The 23,646-nt window shown below is 34.2% G+C and overlaps 1 protein-coding gene across 41 annotated transcripts in view; it reads left to right on the plus strand.

Annotated features, from left to right (window-relative positions):
* The window catches only part of RIMS2 (regulating synaptic membrane exocytosis 2), a 455,072-nt gene that overhangs the window by 234,107 nt on the left and 197,319 nt on the right, over positions 1-23,646 (plus strand). For 20 of the 41 annotated variants that reach the window (XM_069005296.1, XM_069005307.1, XM_069005303.1 and 17 more), the window contains 6 exons: positions 3,319-3,386; positions 5,063-5,182; positions 7,562-7,661; positions 8,452-8,575; positions 13,306-13,352; positions 14,511-14,623. In XM_069005296.1, the coding sequence (XP_068861397.1) occupies positions 3,319-3,386; positions 5,063-5,182; positions 7,562-7,661; positions 8,452-8,575; positions 13,306-13,352; positions 14,511-14,623 (572 nt within the window). Of the gene's footprint in view, positions 1-3,318; positions 3,387-3,502; positions 3,712-5,062; positions 5,183-7,561; positions 7,662-8,451; positions 8,576-13,305; positions 13,353-14,510; positions 14,624-20,270; positions 20,319-23,646 lie in introns of all 41 variants that reach the window. The other 21 variants (XM_069005292.1, XM_069005304.1, XM_069005298.1 and 18 more) reach the window with 3 other exon arrangements.

Genomic DNA, 23,646 nt, shown 5'->3' on the forward strand with positions numbered 1-23,646 from the left:
GTTCCTGACCGTGGAAGAAAAAGATCTTTTCCTCTTCCTGTTTGGTTTTGTCTAAGGAAAATAAGCAAAACACACTGAACACCAGTAAGGTTACAAAGGCTTCAGCTTAACCTTGTTTCTGCAGAAAGGCTGGGTTACTGATGTATGCACAGCTTTCCATATACACACAGAACTCACTGACATTAATAAGAGCAGACCTTGCATATGTCCTTTTTATATCCAGCTGCACTCCTGAACTTACAAGGCATCTGAATATTGTTATAATGGCATAAGCTAAGATTGTATAATATAATTTGTGATATAGTCAATCTTTTTTCCGTGAATGATGGTTTTGATATTATAGCTTATGTAATTTATCTGAGTTGACATTTTCTTCCTGAGTAATTTCTGCTGCATACCCTAAATGTATATATTATCAATAATAAAGTATCTTCTATTGTGGAAGAGAAATTTCTAAGAGAGCAGCAAGTGTATTCTGTGGTACTCAGAGTTAAAACTACAGTGTCTTTGTTACAAAATATCGTGGTTTAACTTTTATTTCTTTACCTTATTTTCTTTTGTTTATTTACTTATAATTTTTTTTCTTGTAGGCAAAAACCTATGTGCCTTACATATATTACTTTTAATTTTACAAGATTTCAAAAATAATTTACCTAGTCAAGATTTTAATATTTCTAGAACTTGCACTGAAAAATTTATGTCCACTGATTTTATCAAGCCATTCATTTTATCTCAAAAAGTTGTAGGTATACTGAGCCGTATGTGTCTCTCACAGAAATGTAAGACACTACAGGGCTTCCAGACAGCCATCCTTTTATTAACTTGCATTGTATTTATGCCTGTCATTTAGATCACTTAATGCAGTGTTAAGGGCAAAATCTATAAGATCTACAATGGCTTTACAATTTCTAATTTATATGATAATTTTTGGAAACATATAACTACATATTTTACACAGGTAAAACCAAAACAGTGTTTGGATGGAGTTCTTGGTTATTTTAATCTAATTTTCATTTTATAAATGCCAATTAATTAATAGTTACTGTGGGAGACAACTAAAATAAAAAGAAAGTCAGCCTTCTACATCTTGTTTGAAAAGGAGAAGGGAAAATGGTAGAGCAAGAAGAGGGAGTTCTTTGATTAGGTAACAGGCTCAATTTTGCAAGTGTTCTTCTGTGCAGGTTTAGTTCCAGGGATTATCATTTGATGAAGAGTAACTATTTTTGCAAAATAACCAAATCTAATCTTGGACACAGACAATTTGTGGATTCACCATACAGTAATACATGGGTTAGAGGACTTGGAGTAAGTGGAAGCCAGCTACACCAGCAGATGAGCCTGGGACCAGTGCTGAAATGCCCCAGGGAATTTGTAAAACAGGCAATATGTAGGCAGGAACTCTTTCTGTCTTCTAGATATCTCTAGAGTAGATATTTATGAGTAAGGGCTAGATCTTCATGAGCTCACTGATGATTTCACTCAGTACCCCTTGAAACAATGTCTGGAGGCAGAAGTAGCACTGGAAATTCCATTGCAGAAGTACCTTTAGCAAAATGTTACTTTCAAAAGAGTATTTCGTTCCGCTTTAGCAGGATAGCCACACTTTTATCTGTAATACGGGCAAGATGTTAACATTCATGGCAAAGCAGTTTTGGTAAGAATTTCTGATTTTTAAATGTTATCTTCCTTTCAAGAGTCAAGAAACATAGTTAATAGATTTACAGCTTATTTGTTATTTAGAAAATATGAATGAATTAAGGCTTCAAAATAACTTTATGAAGTTACTTTAACACTTTTTTTGTGAAAGAAAAGGCTATTTAATATGCTAACATATTTCTACAATGTGTAAGGGAGTTAAGTTCAAAATATCTTTTTAAACCAAAGCCTTTGTATTTTGACTATTTACTTCTTTAAAATGAAAATGAGACTTGATTTTTTTTTCCATGTAGCATGTGCAGGTCTCTATATTAGGAGGAAACGAGTGGAAAACGATTTTATCTTTCATTGTACATATACAATATACTAGGTTGGACTTGATGATTTCAAAGGGCTTTTCCAACCTAGTTAATTCTGTGATACCTCTCCAAGGAGACTGTTTTACTTTTCTAAAGCATCTATTAGTTTCTTGTAGTTTTTTGAGGCTGTATCTTCACATCCTCTCTGTAAAGTTTTCTAGACAAGTGTTAAGACAGTGCTAAGACTTGTTAGTTACATTTCACCACCCTACTGATGTAGTTCCAGAGGAACAGGTTGAGCAATGTTAAAGCAGGGTCTGAAGTAACAGAAATAGAAAAATGTTTTTTGAGGTCTGTATTTAAAAACCCAGAACTACTTTGCTTTAGTTTGGTCAAATTTGATAGAAAACTAAACGTTTGTTTCCTGAATATAGTAATATAGAAATATTATGTAGCATGCAGTAACAAAATATTTTTCACGTAACGTGTAGCAACAATGGTGAGGGGAAAAAAAAAGAGAGAAATGTAATAGTGCAGAATGTGTGGGCATAATTTAGTGTTTAAAGTACATACATAAAAGAGAATGTTTTAATAAAATACATGAGTCATTCCCAAATTCTTTAGACAGCAGCATTAATTTAGATCTCTTCTTTAAAACTGTTTCTCAAACTTTTCTTTCTACCACATGTCTTCCATGGAGGTTAAATTCTGATTGTATGAAATATTTATATGTTTTATCAAAACCCTACACACTCCCAGTTGTGGGGTACCTGTACTTACTAGAATTCATCCTTATATTTAACCAGGAGACAAATCAAAGTTAATATGCTTTTTATTCTAAATATGGTTTCTAGAAATTTTTTTCATTTGACCTTCCTTAAAACATCATCTAATGCAAAGCGAATATAGAGTGCCTTTGTTTTAAGTATTTTGTTGACGTGATTAGAATAAATATTAATTTGTGTTAGAGAAGCAAAGAAATAAGTTCCTTAAGACATTCTGTATTTAAATGCTTTCCTTTCTGGATATTCTGTTAGAAATACAATTTGCCTTTTCATTTAATTTACTGTAAATAATTTTGTAGGGACGGTTAATAAACCTGGCGCAATGATGTTTTACACTGTACATAATTTTATGCAAAGATAGACACACACAAATGTATCTCCTTCCTCACTGTTTTTCATATGCCATGTACTCTGTTGTTGGAGCCTGAACTTTTTCTGGGAAGCCCTTTGCAAGTCCTGCTGGCAGAGGTTATGAATCAGATAGGATAATCAAAGTCTTTACAATTTTACTGTATCTTTGTTTGTCCTTTCTTTCACCTTTCCTTTTCTGCGCTATCTTGTCTGTCTGATTCTCACAGGAGACATGGATTACAACTGGTTGGACCATACGTCTTGGCATAGCAGTGAGGCATCCCCAATGTCTTTGGTGAGACATGTGGAGCCTTACCACTTAGTTTCCTTTATCATTTTACATTTCCTTGGTTTTATTTACACCTTTGCATGTTTTCTTTTTTGTATCCTTTTTTTATCCCACACCTATAGGGGACAGTCAAAGGGGAAAAAGAAAAACTAGTGAGCAGGCAGTTTTGTCGGATTCTAACACCTTATCCGAGAGGCAAAAGAAAATGGTGTGCTTTGGTGGCCACTCTTTGGAAGAGGACTTGGAATGGTCTGAGCCTCAGATAAAAGACTCTGGGGTAGATACGTGTAGTAGCACAACTCTAAACGAGGAACATAGCCATAGTGAGAAGGTACTGAGATTATGGAGCCTGCATTTTAACCTGCTCATTTGGTCTTTGTTTGCTCTCTGTCACTCATTAAAATAATGCATAAAATAAAAGATAGGGTCTTTCTAGAGACAATATAGCATTTCTTAAGGTGCAGAAAAGAAAAACAAATGAAAAGTCTTTGCATGCTTGCAGCTTTTACTGTTTGGCAGCCTAAGAAAAAAAATTGAGAGGCATAAAGGAATGTTCTTATGGTTGCAAATTAGCATATCATGATATTACCTTAAAGAATAAAGTAATTAACAATAAGGATTCTACCAATTGGCTTATTTGATTTACTATTTCCAAACTCCTGGGGCTGAAATTAAATTAATAGTTTAAACCCCAGGTGGAAAAGGGAGAAAATTGGGTCTCTCTGCACAGAAAAGTTGTTTTTCTTTTTTCCCTTTCACTGTCATGGTTGTTCATTTGTTTTGTTGCCATGCAATTTTGTGCAGTACTGTGCAGAATTAAAGGCTTTGCCATCTGCTTTGGTGTTTTTTATTTTTGCTTTCTGTTTGGTGGAGATTATGATAAATCTTTTTAGAGTTATTAGTTGTAATGGGAGCAGATTTATCTGTGCCTGCTAATTTTGCATGAAATAGAGCATGAAATAATATTTTTCCGTGAAAAAGTACTATGATTACACAAAAGAAAATGTTAAAAATATACTAATTAGGCCAATAGACAAGTATAAGTGTGCACATGTATAGTAATGGAATAATAATGCTCACTGTAGCTGTGCTTCATATGTGAATTAATGATTCCAAGGAAGAAACAGAATATTCAAATGAAATAATGGATAGACCTTTTAATTGTATTTTTAAATTTTAATCTACTACTACTGAGAGAAAGTAAAACGCTGAAAATATTTTTTGGTCTTGGATAAAAATTGACGTGTTTGAAGTAGTAGAAAAATAAGACATTTCTAATAACAAATTTGCTGTTTGAGTTAAACTTCTTTTGCAGTATTACTCTTACACTAGACTTTTAGCGATATTTTTCTCAGTACTCAGGTGTGATTCTCATTGTGTGTAGATAACTATGTGTAGTTGCCTGTATCTGTCAATTCAAGATGGGAAGAGCATTCTAGATATTTACAAATTGGATTAAGTAAAATAGATAATGTTATTAAATATTAGATGTCCATTGATGAACGATATGTTCAAATAAATATTTTCCATCACAGTTTTCTGTAATTTTATTACATTAAATATTAGTGTAATCATAATACTTCCATAGAATTTTTAAAATATATCAGGAAATGAAAAGTATTACTGAAATATTTTTCATTAAAATACTATTCACTGTATTTTCCATTAACACCATATGATAGCATCCAGTAACTTGGCAACCATCCAAAGATGGAGATCGTCTCATTGGTCGGATTTTGTTAAATAAACGACTAAAAGATGGAAGTGTGCCTAGAGATTCAGGAGCAATGCTCGGATTGAAGGTTGGTGATGAATAATTTTGAAATGGACAACTCTCAGTTAAATTAGCTAATTTTATATTGAAAGTATTCTCATATTATATAGTGTGTGCATACCAGTATTGATAATGCCTTATCATTCGCAAAATTACAATATAGACATTTTATATTCATTTACCTAGGCTAACTTTGCAGGGTCCTTGGCAGAATGAAAAAGTTGTATTTTTCTGAAAGACTAGATGTGTTTTCACAAGTTTTCCCAGAATGTCTTCGTAGCAAAGTGCTAATTGCATCCTTGCTAGGCAAGCCAAATCCTGTCTGTGTTCTTCAGTATGGAGCATTGCACCATGGTGTAACTTCTATTTCCCCAGAAAGGGAAAAAAAGTGAAAAATAAATTATCTCTCTTCAAGACCTGGGGTGTGGGGTATGCCCAGCCCCCAGCCTGGAGGGAGGTCTGCTGAGATAAGGAGAGTGCTTAACCTCCCAGCAGAACTCCCCTGGAAAGGCAGCTACTTTGCAGTTAAGGGGAGAAGAAGACAAACCCAGAATCCTCTGGGAGACCCTATGCAGATCCTTTATAGCCCATTGGCCCTTACCCTCTGACACCCACCCCCTGTATCCCTATAAAGGCACCCCCTGCCCCTGTGAGGGCAGAGAGATGTTTGTCCCTGGCCTCCCCTTCACCAACTAATAAAGCTGCCTCGTGCAGAACAGCTACACGGGCCTCTCGTCTCTCTCTCCCTGGTCTGGCCTGGAGGCTGCCCTGCAGAGCTGAGCTGAAATCATGAGCTGATAATCACTAAAGAGCTGACAGCCTCTGCACGGGCCCTCCAGCCAGCAGCTGAGGGAAGACACCGGGCCCCGGGAAGACAATCTCTCTCGGGACCATCTCTCCGGACCGGTCACAGCTTCCTCGGTCAGAGATACTGACCCCACACCAGCTGTCATACTGGGGAACATCTGGGAGTTAATGATATTTCAATCCCGATTGGAGTATGCCAATGGAACTTCCTCTTTCTGAATGTTTTTTTCCTCTGATTGTTTGATTTGCCACATTTTAAAAATATTAAATGAATATTAATATTATTATTAATATTATTGGTTTTTATCACAAAATAATGTACTAACTTTTTTCATGTGTGAACCTCTTTTTCATGATGCAGTACTCTTTAAACACATTACGAATTACTTCCAGCTCATATATTGATCTCAATTTTGTATGATATTATTATTTGCTGTTCCTGAAATACTAGTACAAGAATGAGAACAAACTATACACAGTGGAAGAAACAAACATGTATTTATTTTGATTCCATATCCCTGCTGTGAGAAATCATTAAGAAGTTTAAATTTTCTGTTCTCTATTTTGCACGACTCTTTACTTCACCTCAGGTATACAGATTAGGTTGTAGTCACACCCTTTGAGTAAGGATTAAATCAGTGTAGTTATGTATTGTAGATACTAACACGTTTTGGAAATATTTTAAGTTTTTATTTAATTAATAAATAATTTTATTTTAAGTCAGTGGAGAAGCCAGTTGAACATCAAGTTTTATATGTTTATTTTTGTCTTATTGTCAGAAAATGCCAGAGAAGAGATTAACAGTGCCACTAGAAAGCAGTTTTTGTTTAAACGTCTATGTTAAAGTTTCTAAAATCTCATATTATGAAGATGAACTCTTCAGTGAGATTTATAAATAGTTCAGATTCAAGAGTAACTACTTTTTAATCTCAATAGACATATGGAACGAGTGATTTCCAACAGTTAGTTCTGACCTGAATTTTTAAGTATTTATATATTGAAAGTAAACTAAACTGGATTTAGTATTACAAATTTTAAATCCCAATATGAAGACTGTTAAGAAACCTTAAGAATTTGAAGATTATTCAGTTATGACTGATCCTGACATGTAAGTCTGATTCTAAGATAAATATTAAGGTCAAACCTGTTGAAGTTCCCCGTAGAGAAATTTTCAGTGTGACAAGTATTTTCATCTGACTTGCCAAGCCAAAGGGAATTTCATTGCTTAGTGTGAACATCCTGAGTTCTGTTAATATACCTTTTTCCAGTTAAATACTGAAGTGAGCAATCTAATGACCAATACCTTAGATTGTTTTGGGTGGTAGTTTATAATACAATGAGATTCTATACATGTATTTGCTAAAATTTAATAACTTTGACATTCTCTATATGCATTGTTCTTCAATTGTATAAATTGCCAGAATAGCTACAAAAATAACCTGTCATAGCCAAATTTCTGTGGTGTTTTTTTCAAGTGTGTATGTGTTACCTGGGCTACATAAAACCCAAGGAAAAAGCTGAATTCTTCTTTCTATTGCCAGAACATTTAAATAATTTAAAGTAATTTTCATACTATGAAAATACTTCCTCTTTGAAACAGGTAGTAGGAGGAAAGATGACTGAATCAGGTCGACTCTGCGCATTTATCACCAAAGTTAAAAAAGGAAGCTTAGCTGATACAGTGGGGCACCTTAGACCAGGTATGTATCTACTATAGATCTATACCACTGAGTTGCTTTCCTGAAGGTGATAACAAGTGAGCAACTTTAATTACATGTGAAATTATGTTAAATATATGTGATGAAATACTGCAGAATTCAATCTGACACTGTTACTAGATGGTTGCTTTTCTGAAATATATATTGTCATGTTGTTCAAAAAATATTTTAACATTTTTGCTCATTTTTATACTCAGTATTCCATTGATGTCCTTCCTAGTAATTTTGTGGTCTATTTTTTGTGGCATTATTTGGAGAAAACCAAGCTATTACAAATGTATGAACAGAATCACCTTGTCTAGGAAGCTGCTTCTACTCCAACATGCAAACCATAGATTGCTAGATTTGAGAATGTTCAGGAAATATTAATTATTAACATATGAAATATCTGAACCTTAAATACTAAACTTGTAAAAGTACATGGATCTTCAAAACAGTAAGTTGATGAGAGTAAGTACATGTTTTAAAGGTATGAATTTTCTAAAGAGCATGTTGGGATTTCTGTAAGCTACTGCTGTCAAAGAGTAAGAGCAGCATCTAACTCAGTAGGGGTTCTACTGATGATATTATTGCTTCTCAGAACTTCACATATTTGAAGCTGACCTGCAGAAAACCTTTAATACTCAGGATTTTCCTGCACGAAGGTCTCCAAATTTGTTCTACAACACAGGTTTCACAATCCAAAGAACTGACAGTAGAATGGCTTAAATCGTCATTGTAAGTGGTGTCCACAGCAGACTTCCTAAGCAGGGTGTTATTACTTAACTTACAGGTGATGAAGTATTAGAATGGAATGGAAGGCTACTACAAGGAGCCACCTTTGAGGAGGTGTATAACATCATTTTAGAATCCAAACCTGAGCCACAAGTAGAGCTTGTAGTTTCAAGACCAATAGGGTAAGTAATTTAATGAATTTTTTGCATTAAATATGATAAAAGTGTTGCTAAATTTCACTTTTAGGATGGAGTATATCAAACATCTATAAACATTGTAAACAGCATAATCTTATTCAAAATTCTGTAAACCTAAAGTGTAGCTAGAATGATAGATCATGCCAGTGAGTAAAAAAAGCTGGTGTGAAATCCTGTATTCTCAGAGTCTCAAGCATCATCTGCTATTATGGTTAAAAATAGGTTCCCTTCTCTGGCTTTTCAATTGGTGAGCCAGCCTATATTGGCTCTGAAACTGTGTTTATACTCTTTGTTGTTGTAATTCTTGACTGCTGATTTTTATTTCTCCATTCCCATTTTTAAAAATACATACGTAAAGTTATAAAATCATATTTGGTCTATGAACTGATGATGAACTCTTATTTACTAAGAGTCTGCAATGTAAAGTTTTGTGTGAAATATAATATGCTAATGGATGTGGAAAGTCTCAAATCCACATTCACATCATCTTCATCTATGGAATCATTTAAATTATTGCTTGTTATCTAACACCAAACATACCTGAATGAATAGTTAGAACTGTGTGAGACCTTTTCTTCAGTGCTGCACATTGTCTATTTTTATTAACCTTGAAATCTACCTCTCAATGTCTAAATGTAGTTTTTTCTTGCACAGCAATTGTTGCTTTGTTGTATTAGACTGTGAGTACTTACCCTTCATCTTTTCTTTTTCTTCCAAGTTTCTACACCCTAAAGTCATATGCATCACGTTTTAAATTCTCCATTGGAAGTTCCATATCTGGTCACATCAGGGTGAAGAGGGGAATGCTTATCACTGATTTTGAAGATGCTTACAGTTATTAAGAATTTTCTTTTTTCCCCCAGAATTTATTGTGATGTGCAGGACACAACTGGACAGGGTGATAAGTAATATGATTTAGGTTCCCCTTTTCCGTGTTAGGTTGGACCAGATTATCTTTCCAGATCCCTTCCAATCTGGGCTGTTTTAGGATTCTATAATCTCATTTTAATAAATATATTTTTCCCTTTATTTTGTATAAGATGCACTTTACCATAATATAAGAAAATATGATTAAAAATTAAGAAGTACTAAAAAAGTCTAGAACCATATAATATGAGATTGTCATTTCAGTGGGGACGACTGTTACAGTTTCAGCTATAATAGGAACTTACTGTGTTGGACGCATCAGGAACTTAATGTGAAGGAACTTAATTTGCTGTTACAATTTTAAACAAACTTGATAATAACAAAAACTGCTTTATCTTGTCAGTGAGATGAGAATTTATCTCCTGCATACATATGGAATTACAGCCTCTTTAGGGTAAAGACTCTATCATCTGTCCTATCATTAAAAACCTTTGCATAACTTGGAAGGTGTGGGTATAATAGCAATGCTAAGGGACAGACTACATTACTTGTCTCAGAAAAGGAGGTCTCAAATTAATTTCATACACAAATCTTTCATAGTATCTCTCAAATAGAAGTTTATAGCAAATGTTTCAAGGAACAGATTGCTCACATCTTGAAAATACCCATTTTTTAATCTTTCTGCATTCTCTTCATTGTGTAAAATCTCCTGTATTATTTCTTGTGCTTTTATATTTGCTGTCTGTTGTTCAGCTTCCTTATCATCATGTCTTCTGTTATGTTGCTGTCACTAGAGCACCTCATCTATAATTCCTTAAACAGTCATGTGGGCTCTCAAGATGCCTTCTTCTGCATTAACTGCTTGCCTTGTAGTCTGAAGAACTGAGCTAGATCAGTGAAAAGAGTTGTTCAGTGTATTTGATTCCCACTGTCTTTTTGCAGTAGATGTAAAAGAGTCCCAGTGATGAATACTTCCTACAAATTGGTAGGTTTTAGATTCTTGTTAGGTGTGTGTGACTCTTGGGAGTTTGATATAACAGCATGATGTCAGAAATGTTTTTCATGAGGTTAGAGCTGATGAACTGGAAAGACTGGAAAAACTACTTTTCTCAGTTTAGAGGACTTCAGTTCCTAATCAAACGGACAATATAAATTAATGCCCTACGTTTGTGCAAGGCAACGTAACTTCATAGGATCATGTTCTGCTCTGGGAAATAAAGTTTCAGTGTATGTAAAATCTTAAAAAGTTCTTATTTACCAGATATCAGAAGTGATATTTATTTTAATTAGAATTATTGATGCCCAATTGAAGGATTTCACTTTTGCATTGAGATAAATCTTATTACTTATAAGGAGAATTTCTTGACGGTTTCATGGCAACACTTTAAATCGTCCAAGAAATCTTCAGTTACTGGCAATTAACTTAGCTGAGAATATGTTGTCACATCCTGATATTCTGAGTACAAAACCAAATTCCAGTAAACACAGTTATTAGTTTTTCTCTTTATTATAGGCTGTCTGCTATGAAGACTGAAGATGACAAGCTAAGCTGACAAGGCAGATAAAATTGAAAGCCATTCTAAAAAAACCCAACAACACGAAACATGCCAGTTTGTCATGCAATTTACCACTTTTTCTATCTTAAAATAAAAATTGATGGCCAAGTTACTACTCAGTGTGAGCTGGCTTTCTGTTGTACAGAAGAACTTACCTATCTTCTGCTTTCTAATTCTCAGAAATAGAAAACTTAAAATGCATGTTATTTTCATGGTTTCATCTGCTTTGAATTTGGAAGAAATAATGCACTGTGTTTTAATAATTACTCTATGCAACCTGTTTGCAGTGGAACATATTATGCAAAGAGTCATTATAAAACTAATTTTACTTCTCCTCCATCTGTTTATCTCAATGACAGTTCCTTGTAAGAAATACCATTCACATTACCATGAAATACAGGGATCTGTATGCTTTAGGAGCATAAATGATAATGTTCAAAGCTCTCAAGTTTTTTTTTTTAGCTCTCTATAGAAAACTCTTATTCACTATGTTCAGATTTATATTTTATATATATATACATATATATATATATGTTTTCAAGGTTTTCTTTTCACATGCATATGGTGGAAGAAATTTTCTGAATTTATGAGTTAAGCTCAAGAGTGTATTTCTGAGTCAATTACTAGGTGAATATTGGTTCCTGTTATAAATTCTCTACATATCAAATATAAAAAATTAAATATGTGCTTCTTCAATGGTACTTGTGAGTTTCTCACAAGTTTTGGGTACTGACAACAGAGATTTTTCCTTATCTGTAGTGGGCACTTAGAGCAGCTGCATGCCTTCTGATTTGTTTCAATTATTGGATACTGTGTATCAACTCACTTGGAAAGATTACTCAGTCTTCTTAGTAAAGCTGTCTTTCTACTGAGTCTTGAAAAATGTTTGGAAGAGGTATACTAAAGGTATTCTGGAAAAGCTTTTCTAAAGAAAATAGATAAGTTATTTATATATCATAACTGACTCTTTCATTGTATGAGACAGTGGATATCACTGAAACATTTGTAATTTCCCTTTCCTTTTCATTTACCTTTTGGTGGGTTGATGTTGACTGAGCACCAGAGACTTGCTCTCTCCATTTCCTCCTCAGCAGGACTGGGGGAAGAAATAAGATGAAAAAGCTCATGGGCCACTCAGCAGTTACCATCATGGGCAAAACAAACTTGAGGGAGATTAATTTGTTAGGAATTAATAAAAGAATAGGATAGTGAGAAATAAAACCAAAACGGAAGCCTCCTTTAGGCTCAAATTCGCTCCTTTTTTCCTGGTTTTTCTGCCTCTCTCTCCACCAAGCAGTCCATGGCATGGGGAAAGGGAGTTGCAGCCAGTCCTTCTCCTCCACCTTGTTCCCTGGCCTTGGTGTCTGCAACGATGTTTTTCTCATGGCTTTTTTTTCTCATTGTTTTCTCTCATGGCTGCTGCACATTTGTTTTACCCTTTATTAAATGTGTTCTCACACAGGCACCCAAGGGGCCAGCTGGGCCCAGCATGGTGCAGCCTCCCCTCACCATGGCCACCCCTCAGGACTGGCTGTGGCCTTGGAGAAAGCAACTGCACTGAAACACACAACATGATTTTAAATGTTGGTCCTGCTGTGACTCAGAACTGAAGCTCTTCGTCTTGCTTGGTTTTGCTCAAATACCTCTGAAATTGTTTATTAGCATATTGATAGTCTTTGTTAGCATACAGTAATGTTTGCCCCTCAGAGGAAGAACATATTCCTTTGCTTGGGGGGATATGATTGAGTGCTTTTAAACTACGTGGCTTTGCACACAATTTAATGCAGGTGTTTCAACATGTTCTGTATATGAAAGTATACAATTTTGCCAAATGAACTTATACATTTTATTTGGTTATGGAAAAGGTATGATTGATTAAGTTTGTGGTTCAAGGACAGTAAAGAATGTACTGGGATAGCCATTATTGGCAGCCGAATATGTTTGAGTGAGGGTCCAGTAAATTTAATTTACGTATAATGTCATCATAAAATCTACTACTCACAGTTTTAGTCTACCATTAACTCTGAGATTGTTCTTTTATTTTCTGAATTATTTTATTTGTGACTGTGCAGCCTGTCTCCTACATCCACCAAATCTGTTCTGTAGGATTTAATTTGAAGAAATTATTTATACTGGATAATAGATAATCATCCCAGTGGCTGAAGACAGCCAGCAGATCATACACCTTTCCTGAGACATTCCATGGTGGATTGGGAAGTGTTATAGTGTAACTGAAATTTAAATATGCTTGTTAGATAAAGGATCAGCCTGTCTTAATTTTCCTGATTTCAGGGACATTCCCAGAATTCCTGACAGCACACATGCACAGCTGGAATCCAGTAAGTTTCAATTGTGGGGTAGGAAAATCTTCTCTCTCTTTTATGTAAGCACAAATAGAATGAAAAATGTCCTCTGCAGTCAGTATAGCTCTTGTCTCTTTGTCTATATTTGTCTCAGTATGTCATCTTATCATCTTACTGTATTATCTATCTACCTTTGTTTAATAATAAGCTATCAAAAGTCAGGATATTGTGCTTTAGGTTCGACATTGGCTTAGATGAGTTTTGATTGAAGAAAGTATAATTCTAACTAATATATAAGAACATTAATAGCAATTTTTAATTTCCTGTTTTCTTGCTTTGCATTTCAATTGCATCTTATAAACTAAAAATGGAAAAGAAATGTTCTTTGTTTACAGCCTGAATGATAGCTACTTTGAACTCAGAATACTCTTACTTTATTAGAGCCATTCAGTGCTACTTAAATTGACTAAACACATATTTCTTGTAGGGAAAAATAACTTGTTCTTTGGCTTAGATCTGATAAGATGGATTCCAGCCTGGAGTTATTTTTTATCATTGTTTTATAACTCTATTATAATAAAAGCCATGAATAAATGAAATGACATAATCCTGATAATAATAATATGAAAAACTCTTTCAATGACTTTTTACTCATTGGCCAATTCTTAAAATTCATTTTATGTTTTGTGAGATGTGATAGAGATGTAGACTGTCTTTTGTATTTATAAAACTACTTCGCTTTTGCTCTATGTTTTGTATGTCAAAACTTGTCCTCTGACAATTTCAGACCTTGTAGATTTGAAACAAAATGCAAAAAAACATAACATACATCTTGATATTTTTGTAAAAGTCTAATTAAAAATTAGTCTGATTGTACAAGATAATAAGTCAGAAGACTGAATTCATTTGACCACAGTAAAGTGTTTATTTTTGGGCCGTCAACTTACTGACATAATTACAGTCAGAAATATCTGAATAAACTATTTTCCATTCTATAAATAAAAGCTCCTGATTACATTTGATCACCAAAAGACTGAGTATCATTATTTGGTAATTTTAAATAGATTAAAAAATGTGATACTTATCACAAATTTACTGCATGTTTGGTTATATTTTTACAATTTTTGTTTAAAGAATGTTGTAAAATATGCATAACTTCTACTATTTATAACATATTTTTGTTTATAATTACAGGTTCTAGTTCATTTGAATCTCAAAAAATGGACCGACCTTCTATTTCAGTGACTTCTCCTATGAGTCCTGGCATGTTAAGGGATGTTCCACAGTTCTTGTCTGGACAACTTTCAGTATGTAAACATTTCATTGATATTATTGTCCTTTTTGCAGCATATACAGCCCTTACTATTGTGGTAGCTACCTCTAACAGAAATTTCTTGTTAAACTAGCTATGTTTTTTGTTTAATGCCATACATCTCAGTCTAGGCAGGACCAGAGTTTCATAATGGTATTCCATTTTACTAGTGTTTGGAGATTTTATATAAGTTGAATTTGGTATATACATTTATATTTATCTGGTAAGCTAAACTGGTAGAATCAAATTTTCAGAAAGGTCTAATCTCAGCCTCCAGTTATGTTTGTGCTATTGAGTGTAAACATTTTTTTCAACTGTTGCACTTATGTGTAGAGTTGGTAGATTTTATTACCTGTGTGCTTGGAGGTTACTATTGCTTATTTCTTATGCACTAACTTTCATATATAACTTCCCCAGATATCCCTCTGATATTTTACTCATGTTGTATTTGCACCAGTGTTACTCAGTTTTGTTCTTCACTCTCATTGAGAAGAAAGTTCATTACGTGTATGTTTTCTTTTAAAGGATACTTTTTTTTGTAATAAACTGAAGTTGGGTTTTGTGCACCTTTCCATGTTGTTTACGATTCCAAAGTGTGATTTTTCAAAAGTGCTCAGTTGTGGCCTAACATATTGGAAAGGAAAGGCAAATGGAATGGAAACAGTGCAAAACTGGTGTTAAACAAGTTTGGAAATGTCACTTTCATGTTACTTCCAAGTTGTATATGTTGAGTATACCATAAAAATATGCATAAAATCCAAGCAGACTGTTTCTAGGTCTCACAGAAATGGTTCATGGTATTGATAGAGGAAAGAATATTTTTGTCTCTTCAGTGGCCATGTTGGCTCCATTTTGCAGTGCATGAGACATCATTTGTTTGCTCATCAGACCAACCATTTACAATATATAATTTTTTATTTTCTGTAGCTGTTGTACTTAACTATTTTGAAAGATTCAATCCTTTGGATAAATGGAAAACTAAAAATCTTGACTGTAGAGTGCAGAGTGCTTTGTGAAAATACAGTGACAAGGGAACATGAACTGTCAGAATACACAGACCAAAGTTTCTAACAACCCTCTTGTTTTTACAAGACAGTAAAAAATATTGATAGTGGAGACAGGGAAGAAAGAAGTTTCTTTTGTCTAGACTTCATAAAAGATTAGGCTGTCAAAAAGTTGTGGTGCCTTGCTCCCAGCATGAAATGTCAGATTCAGAGTTAGCTGCTCAGATGACCAGTGCACATATGCTATGGAATAATTATCCAAACAGGAACCACATAGAACTGACTTTCCCACTTTCTCAGGTTCAGATCAAAATCTTCGTGAGTTCAAGATTAGGATTTTTTAGTGAAGTCAGTAAATTTTTTGATTTAGTGGTTTGATAGGATACTGAAATTTGAGGTCTATAATAATAGTATTGGGAAATTTTGAGGTATATTCTAATTTATTGGGAATAACAGAAAACCAAAGGTTTTATTTCTGAGAATGGCATATAAATTCAGCATTTAACTCAAGAAGGCATAATTCCTATTTTTATTTATTTTTTAAATGTTTCAATATATAAACGCCTATTCTAAAACGTTTCTTCCCATCTAAGGAAACCAAATAATGTTAAGAGAAATTACAAAATCTTTTGTATTTGTTTTTGGTACTTCCTTATGCACTGTTTGCAATTACATTCAGTACTCCCTATTACATATTATCTGTGTTTCCCTCAGAGAGCAGCTGATATCTATCAGAGAACACAAAGCTTTGCTGAGTGAAAGTGAAGTCAGAAATGCTCTGTAACTCTCTAAAATTGAAATGTAGCCATGTAAGATTAGTAGACATTTCGAAAGTTTGGATGGTTATCTTACCTGCCCAGCTAAAGAAACATTGGCAATAGCTGTCTTCCATATTAATCATGTTAAGGGCGCAACCCAGCTCCTGCTGCTGTTGGGTCAAGACTTTGGGAGACAAGTGCTATACTTTTTGCTTTGCAAGCAAGGGTGTCTGTCATAGTGTCTGAAGATGCTCTGGATAAGAGCAACATGGGATCTAACTGGGCACATGGCAATTTGTAGGCTAGTATGCATTTTTATAAATAGAGGACTTTATGAGAATTGACGTATTCTACAGGAACAGTATTTTCAAAAAAAATCAATGTAGTTTCTTTTTGATCTGATATTTTAAGATACTTTTGAAAAATTAAACATTTTGTGACATCAAATTTGGGGGTTTATGTGCTAGAAGGTAATATGATTAATAGCTTTTCCTTCACTTTTTAATATTTGGGTTTATCATTTTACAATTTTAAAAAGTTTGGAAACTTTGGAAGACTTAGTGAAAAAATCCCGTTTTTAAAGTTGGAGATGTCGTGAAAAATTAGAATGAACTATGAGATTTTCTAATTTTGCACATTTAGCAAAGGTAAAGTAATAAGGTAAAACTGAATTTTAAAAATCTCCTCAAGTTAAAAAAAAAATTTTAGTCTGAGCGCTACAAAATGAAAGTGCTTCAGTATTTTGGTTTTTCATGTTTTAATCAGCTCTTTTCTAACAGAACAGTTGATGGATCACATGTTCATTCAAAATAGCTGAGTAAAGTGGAAATGAAAGGAAATACTAAATTCTGAATGCAGTTGTGAATGTGCTCTTTATGGTGAGTGCCTAGGCAGGAGAATAACTATAGAACCCTGGCAGTAAATGAGGAAGGTTGCTGTTCTTTGTGGAAGTGCTGGGTCAATGACATTCTGAGTGATGGTGGCTGAGTTCAGACAGGTGTGATGAATCTGAAGGAACAGATGAAAGGCAAGGTTTTGGAAGTGTTTTCCATATCTTCTGTGCCTTTGGACAGTAGCATGTAGTGCTGAAGGGTTGCTGTTAGTGCAGCTGTGGTTACTGTGAAATTAAAGGCGGTGAAATACAAGAGTTGTGAGCAGAAGTGGAGTACAACAGTTCAGGGGGAGGTCTGAAGTATTTGAATGAATACTTGAATGTAGGCTTACTCAGACAGTGCTCTAGATCCTTAAAGGATTTTCATATATTAATAGTATTTTGGAACCTATTTCTTTATGTTCGGTATGGTTTTGGCCAGTTTAGCTGCAGTGATGCCTCTCTAGTATTCAGGGATGTCTTTCTCTGTCCCTTGAGTTTTCCTCTGTATTGGCATTGGTCTGTGCAACTGTTTTCTTCTGTGGAGGTTAACAGTGTCAGTCTAGAGCTGACTAATAGGATTGACCACAAAGTAAACCCTCTCACATAGACAGGAAATCTTCTTTACATTAATAATTATTCTGCCCAAGTACATATTTAATTGAACAAATTATGTGCAACTACAGTAAACTATTGTGTGCTATAACTTACTAAGGCATAAAGTTTACCTGTATTCTCTGCACATTATTTTATGGCATTTTTTATTCATGTTGTTCTTTCAGGGGAGTATCTGATTTATTGCAATTATAGTTTTTTTATTATTTGCCTTGTCTAGTTCCTGTTTCTGTGTTTTTTCACTGAGTTGTTTTTCCTTTAATATAATTTTGAAAAAGTCAAAAGTATTCCTTGTATGCTGGTTCTCTTAGCTTCATTACTGCATTTTGGCTACTTACTGCATGAAAAGTATAACTTGAAATGCTTTTCCAATAGTTAGGTTTAAGGAATAATAACATAAGACCGTGTAAACGGATACAAGTATAAAATCACAGTATTTAATTTTTGTACTGGTGGAAATTCTAACAGAAAAGCGATATCATTTATAAAATTAATCTATTTCCCTGTACACTTGAACCACAGAACCACTTCAGTAGATTTGCTGTGCACATTCAGTTTATAAAGCCATGAAAATGCAGTTGTATTAATTATAGTTGTCATATATGCAGCATACTAGAAAGCCTTTACTGTACATTATGAAGGGCCTATATGTCAGCACATTAGGGGGTGAAATCAAGTACGACACATGCTTCCCCTCCCCCTTTCACATGTTCTTCTTCCTTTTCTTATATACCCCTTTATACCTTTATATACCCCTTTATTCCCCTTTATACCTCTATACAATTAAATTGCTGTTGCTCTAACATGGAAAGTTCTAGGTAGTGCACACAATGTGTTGATTTTCCTCCATTTCCAAGGCAGAATATGACAGGTGGGGACCCTTGGTGCATGGTGGGAGAGATTCTGTCCCTCTTAGGATTGCAATATCCTGTGATAATTTATTTTCCCCTGTAAAATGGAGCAGAACAAGCTGAAGACCTACTTTTATTGTGAGTAGGTCACATTCTGACATCCTAACACTGGGCTCTGCAGTTCTGCCCGTGCAGAGTGGCAGGTAGAGTGCAGCTGCTGCACCTTTCAGGGCACGGGGAGCACATCAGACAAAACCTGTGATCCAGACTGTCAGATTTTCTTACGTACCTTCTTGCTTTGATGTAAGAATAGATTACTTCACACATTTTATGGAACAGATTTCTCCAGCATCTGTGCATGCCAAAAAAGTAAGGAGGGTGGCAGAAGCATCATCATCACTGTGCCTATTCCCATGCTTTGGCTTCATTTCTAATGGAAGTGAATATTGAGTAGTAGCTTATTCCTATCATTTTGAATTAGATCAATAATCTCAGGAAAACTGAGCAGAGGTGAAGGAGATTCCGATCTGTCAGATGGCTGTGATTGTTGTGACCTACTCCATGCTCCTGCTCTCCCCCTCACTGGTCCTCTGAGGTATCAACACATGCTCCTTTTTCTGTCCATGCCCCATACTCTGTACCAATTCTGTGCTACTCCATTAGCTGTTGCCCTAAGCTGAAGGTGGAGAGTGGTTGCTTGGAATTTGCAGCTAGTCCAGGAGTTTGTGTTGCCTGTACTCAATGTAGTCTTGATGTAGCCACTTCAGGCCACGAGGTTGTATGTGGTCTGAAATGTTACAGCACAAAAATACGTTATAAATGCATCTCTATATGCAGTTTGCTAAATGCTCTAGATCCCATTTCATGCAAGGGTTTTCTGTGTATACCATATGTCATTTCTGTCATGATGGCTGGAGAATTGAAATACATAGATTGTGCCTTCCCCCATGTAATGCTAATACCAAACAGCACTAACTTTCTTTTAATTGTTTTCAAACTATTTAGGAGGACTTTTCATTGACATGACTCTTAAAGTTGCAAAAAAGAGAAAACCTTTTATTTTACTCACTTTCTTAAGTAACCAAAGCTGTCAGTGTGTGAACTGTACTTGTTTCTCTCTGAATATGCACATACAATTTCCCTGAAAGAGACAATCAACCTTATGTTTCCAACCCCACTTTTAAATCACACTTTGCCTACCTGTTCTTTTTGTTACATGTTATTTCTAAATCTATTGTAAATGTTGTCTGTAGACTTAACAAGAGAAATCCTTGCTCCTGGGGAATCAGTGGTAAAATTCCTGTTGACTTCCCTAAGGCAAGAATTTCCACCACAGGGTTTTGATATGATTTGGAAACAGATTTGCAGATTTAATTTATGCATTGCATTAAAATACTTTGTGTTAGATAAATATGTTGTTGGTGTAAAGCTGTGTTTAAAGTAATAGTTATGTGTCTTTGTTTTTACTTTTGGTCTTTTAGTTTCCAGTGTGTTGTCTTTTTTGGTTTTGTTTTATTGCTTTTTCTTTAATTTTGCTTACCAGAGCCAAAGCCTTAGTAGAAGAACAACGCCTTTTGTTCCTAGGGTTCAGGTAAAGACTTCGTCTGCCTGACAGAAATTAAAGTTGTGGGTTTTTCTTTTGTTTGTTATGGAAAATGCATAGTAGGAAAACGTTACATTGTAGTCCGTTTTCCCATATTTTGAGTGTGTTGCTTTAAACCATATTAACAACTGTCATGTCATCTTGTGAGCAGCTTGTAAAATTCTGCATGGGGGTTAAAATATTAAATAAAAATTTAAAGAGACAACTAGTTTTTGTTTGCTGTCTGCCCAGTATTAAACTTACACAGGTTTCAATAGTGACGATGGCTATGCATCCCACATACAAAATTTGTGTATTGTTTAAGCCATAAATAATTCTGTGCTTGAGTTTATTATATAAAGATGAATGTCTCTTTAAATCATTCATTATCATTACTTGACACGTATTTTTTTGCATTTTCCACATAATAGTAGCGCCTTGAGTAGAAGATGGGCAAAAAATTTGTACCTTGTTTAAATAAACAAATTTCTTGTGTATGAAACTTGGTTCTTGCATTTTTAAGCACATAAAAATAATCAAAACTCTATTTGAATAAAAAATGAATTCTCCTGTTGTCTTATTGAATTTATTTAGCTTTGATACTCTGTTTAGGTACAAGTTATTTGCCTTTTCATTAGGAAGCTCCTAAGGTACTATAGATTAATGCAAAAGTAGGTTTTACTAATATGTTACAATGCTTATCTTGCTTTGCTGCATGTTTTTCATTTTCTTTTTGCAACTAGAATATTACCTGATTTTCTAACAAAATATCTTTATGATATTTTAAGATGTTAATCTTTTATGTAGCAGCTTTATAAATGTTTCTGTTGTTTGATCTTTTGACGATGATGTAAAGGATGATCTAAGTGATCAGAAAGAGATGACTGAATTCCATTATGAAATGGAAATCATATATTTATAAAAAAACATTTATATTTATATTTATATTGGTCATATATTTATAAAAAAAATCTAAATAAGACTGTAAATAAGACATCAAATATGACTCTGATCAAGTACATTCTTGTTCACAACATAGTATTCTCGAAAGTATTCCTTAGAACTGCTTAAATATAAATTCAAAATTTAAAAATTCTAAAGAAAAAAAGAGATTATAAAATAATGTCTTGATTGTATGCTTTAAAGTTAATATATTATGTGCTATTGACATAAACCGGCTTTGTATGAAAAATTTAAAACATCCTTTTGCATGATTAAGAAAGTTGGGTTCTGCTCATGATAATGAAATCAGAGGAGTACAATCACAAGTCATTAAGTAGTTCATGGAGGTAAAGATTATGTATGACATAAGTAGTTTTTTAATATTTATTTTCTTTTTATATAGGTGCTAAATAAATTTAAAATTATATGAGAGTTGATAGTTCAATTTAAAAAAGAAATCTCTGCCTGAAACCTGCATGTTTCATGAAATACTGTAATGTAGAAATAACATGTAGTAGTTCCTTAATCACATTATACAAAATAAAGAAATAGACATAAAAATTGTCTGTTCTACTTAGACTAATATCCTCTAATGAAAAAAAACCACCTTGCTCAAATGATTATGGTAGTCATTTGAGAAAAGAAGTGTCATATTTGTTAGAAAATATCTAACGAGGTGAAAATGTTCAAGGCTTACTCGCTCACCCTCTGGATGGATTATTTTTTATATTGTAGATAAGGATTGTCTTTAGCCCCAGTTTTTTCTCTACACAGTCAGTGCCTGTGGAGTCTTTGTGGACCTCTCTAACAATTTTTTTTGCAGAGCCTAGTAACAGTCAAAGCTAAACATAAGACTTTTGACAAGAGTTCCTGAAGAACTCAAAATTATGACCTTGGCAAAATCCTTACAACTAGTCTGAGACAAAATGCCATCCATGTGCCCACTTTTAGTAGTGATGGTAAAGCTTAATGTTAGATATATTTGCCGTGCAGGCTGCAGACAGAAGAGGAATTCTCCAGTGGTCTTCAAACGAGGGTATTAGGAGCAGTCCAGCAGCAGTGCAGAGCTCTGGTTACTTTTTTGGCATGACAAATTCACTAAATCAGAGCTCTGAGCTCTGTTTATGGTTGTCAGGAAGTATAGATTTCATTGTGGGCTGTGGTATAGCTGTGTCTGTAGAACTCCTTAGAAGAATGAGGATCTCCAAACATTATGTTATTACTTATTTGTTTCATTGCTCTCAACAGGAAATGCACATCTTTTTTCTTACTTGCATCTTCTTTGCTTGTTAGTCTGAAAGTGATCCTTTCTGGCAAAAGCTCCTCTCCCACACTTCTCTCCGTGTCATTCCATTAATCTTCTAGCTCACTGGATGATTTCATAGAATCATCATTATTTTATTGGGAAGAAAAACACTCAGTTTCTTTCTTTTTTTTTCCTATCGAAAGCCCTTCTGAGCTTTTACTAATTTTACAGTACTTGTAAAAGTGCATCTTTATTTCCTGAACTTTTAGATTCAGTTTAGCATACCAGTAATTTTCTAACTTGTAGAGTGATGTTTTATGAATCTTTGTCGGGAAAAATCTGTTTTTAAATTTGTGTTTTCTACGCAGTATCTCTTGTTTACTTGGCAAAGCCTTCTTTTGAGCCAGAGTTGCCTCTGGGTTTTTTCTAACTTCAAAAATTTCAGCCATCCTTTTGGCTTTAATACATATACAAGGTAAAACCACTAAAAGAAAAAAGAAATCTAGATTAGGGCAGCCTGAATACTTCTATAATTTTCTGGCCTTTATATCCTACAAGCTTTTCCATTTGACAGCCTTTTCTTGTAGTTGTTCAGGCATATCAGACAGCAGCTGAAGCAGAAAGCAATAGTGGTTTGATTTAGCAACCCTCAGTACTCAGGATTCTTTAGAGTTATGTTTAAAACCATCCAAAACTTACCTCAGCTATGTCAAAGATCTCATCACCTCAGGGCAGTTTCAGCATCTACATAAGCTTAAATCCAATAAAATGATTACTGCAAGTAATTTTTAAAAATAAACTGAGGGGTTTTTATTCAAACAACAGATCCTACTGGTATATTTCTTGTTTCAAAATAATGTGAGAATGAAAATTAGTATCTAATTTTTAAATAATAATAAGCATAACAAACATCTTTGTAGGTTACATGAAAAATTACGATGAGCAACAGAAGAAAAAAATGCCTGGCCAGCTGTCTCTAAAAGCCAGTGATATTTGAATAGGTTGTGGTGGTAAAAATCAAGCTGTAAGGCAGATGGTCTCTCCCAGTTTTATCCCTTTTTCATGAGATTCATGAAGTAACCCTTATATAACAAAGAAAAAACTGTTGCATAGAATTTAAAACTTCAAATATTCTGTTTCCAAATCTAA

Source organism: Aphelocoma coerulescens, chromosome 2 (genome assembly GCF_041296385.1).
Source record: "Aphelocoma coerulescens isolate FSJ_1873_10779 chromosome 2, UR_Acoe_1.0, whole genome shotgun sequence".
Classification (NCBI taxonomy): Eukaryota; Metazoa; Chordata; class Aves; order Passeriformes; family Corvidae; genus Aphelocoma; species Aphelocoma coerulescens.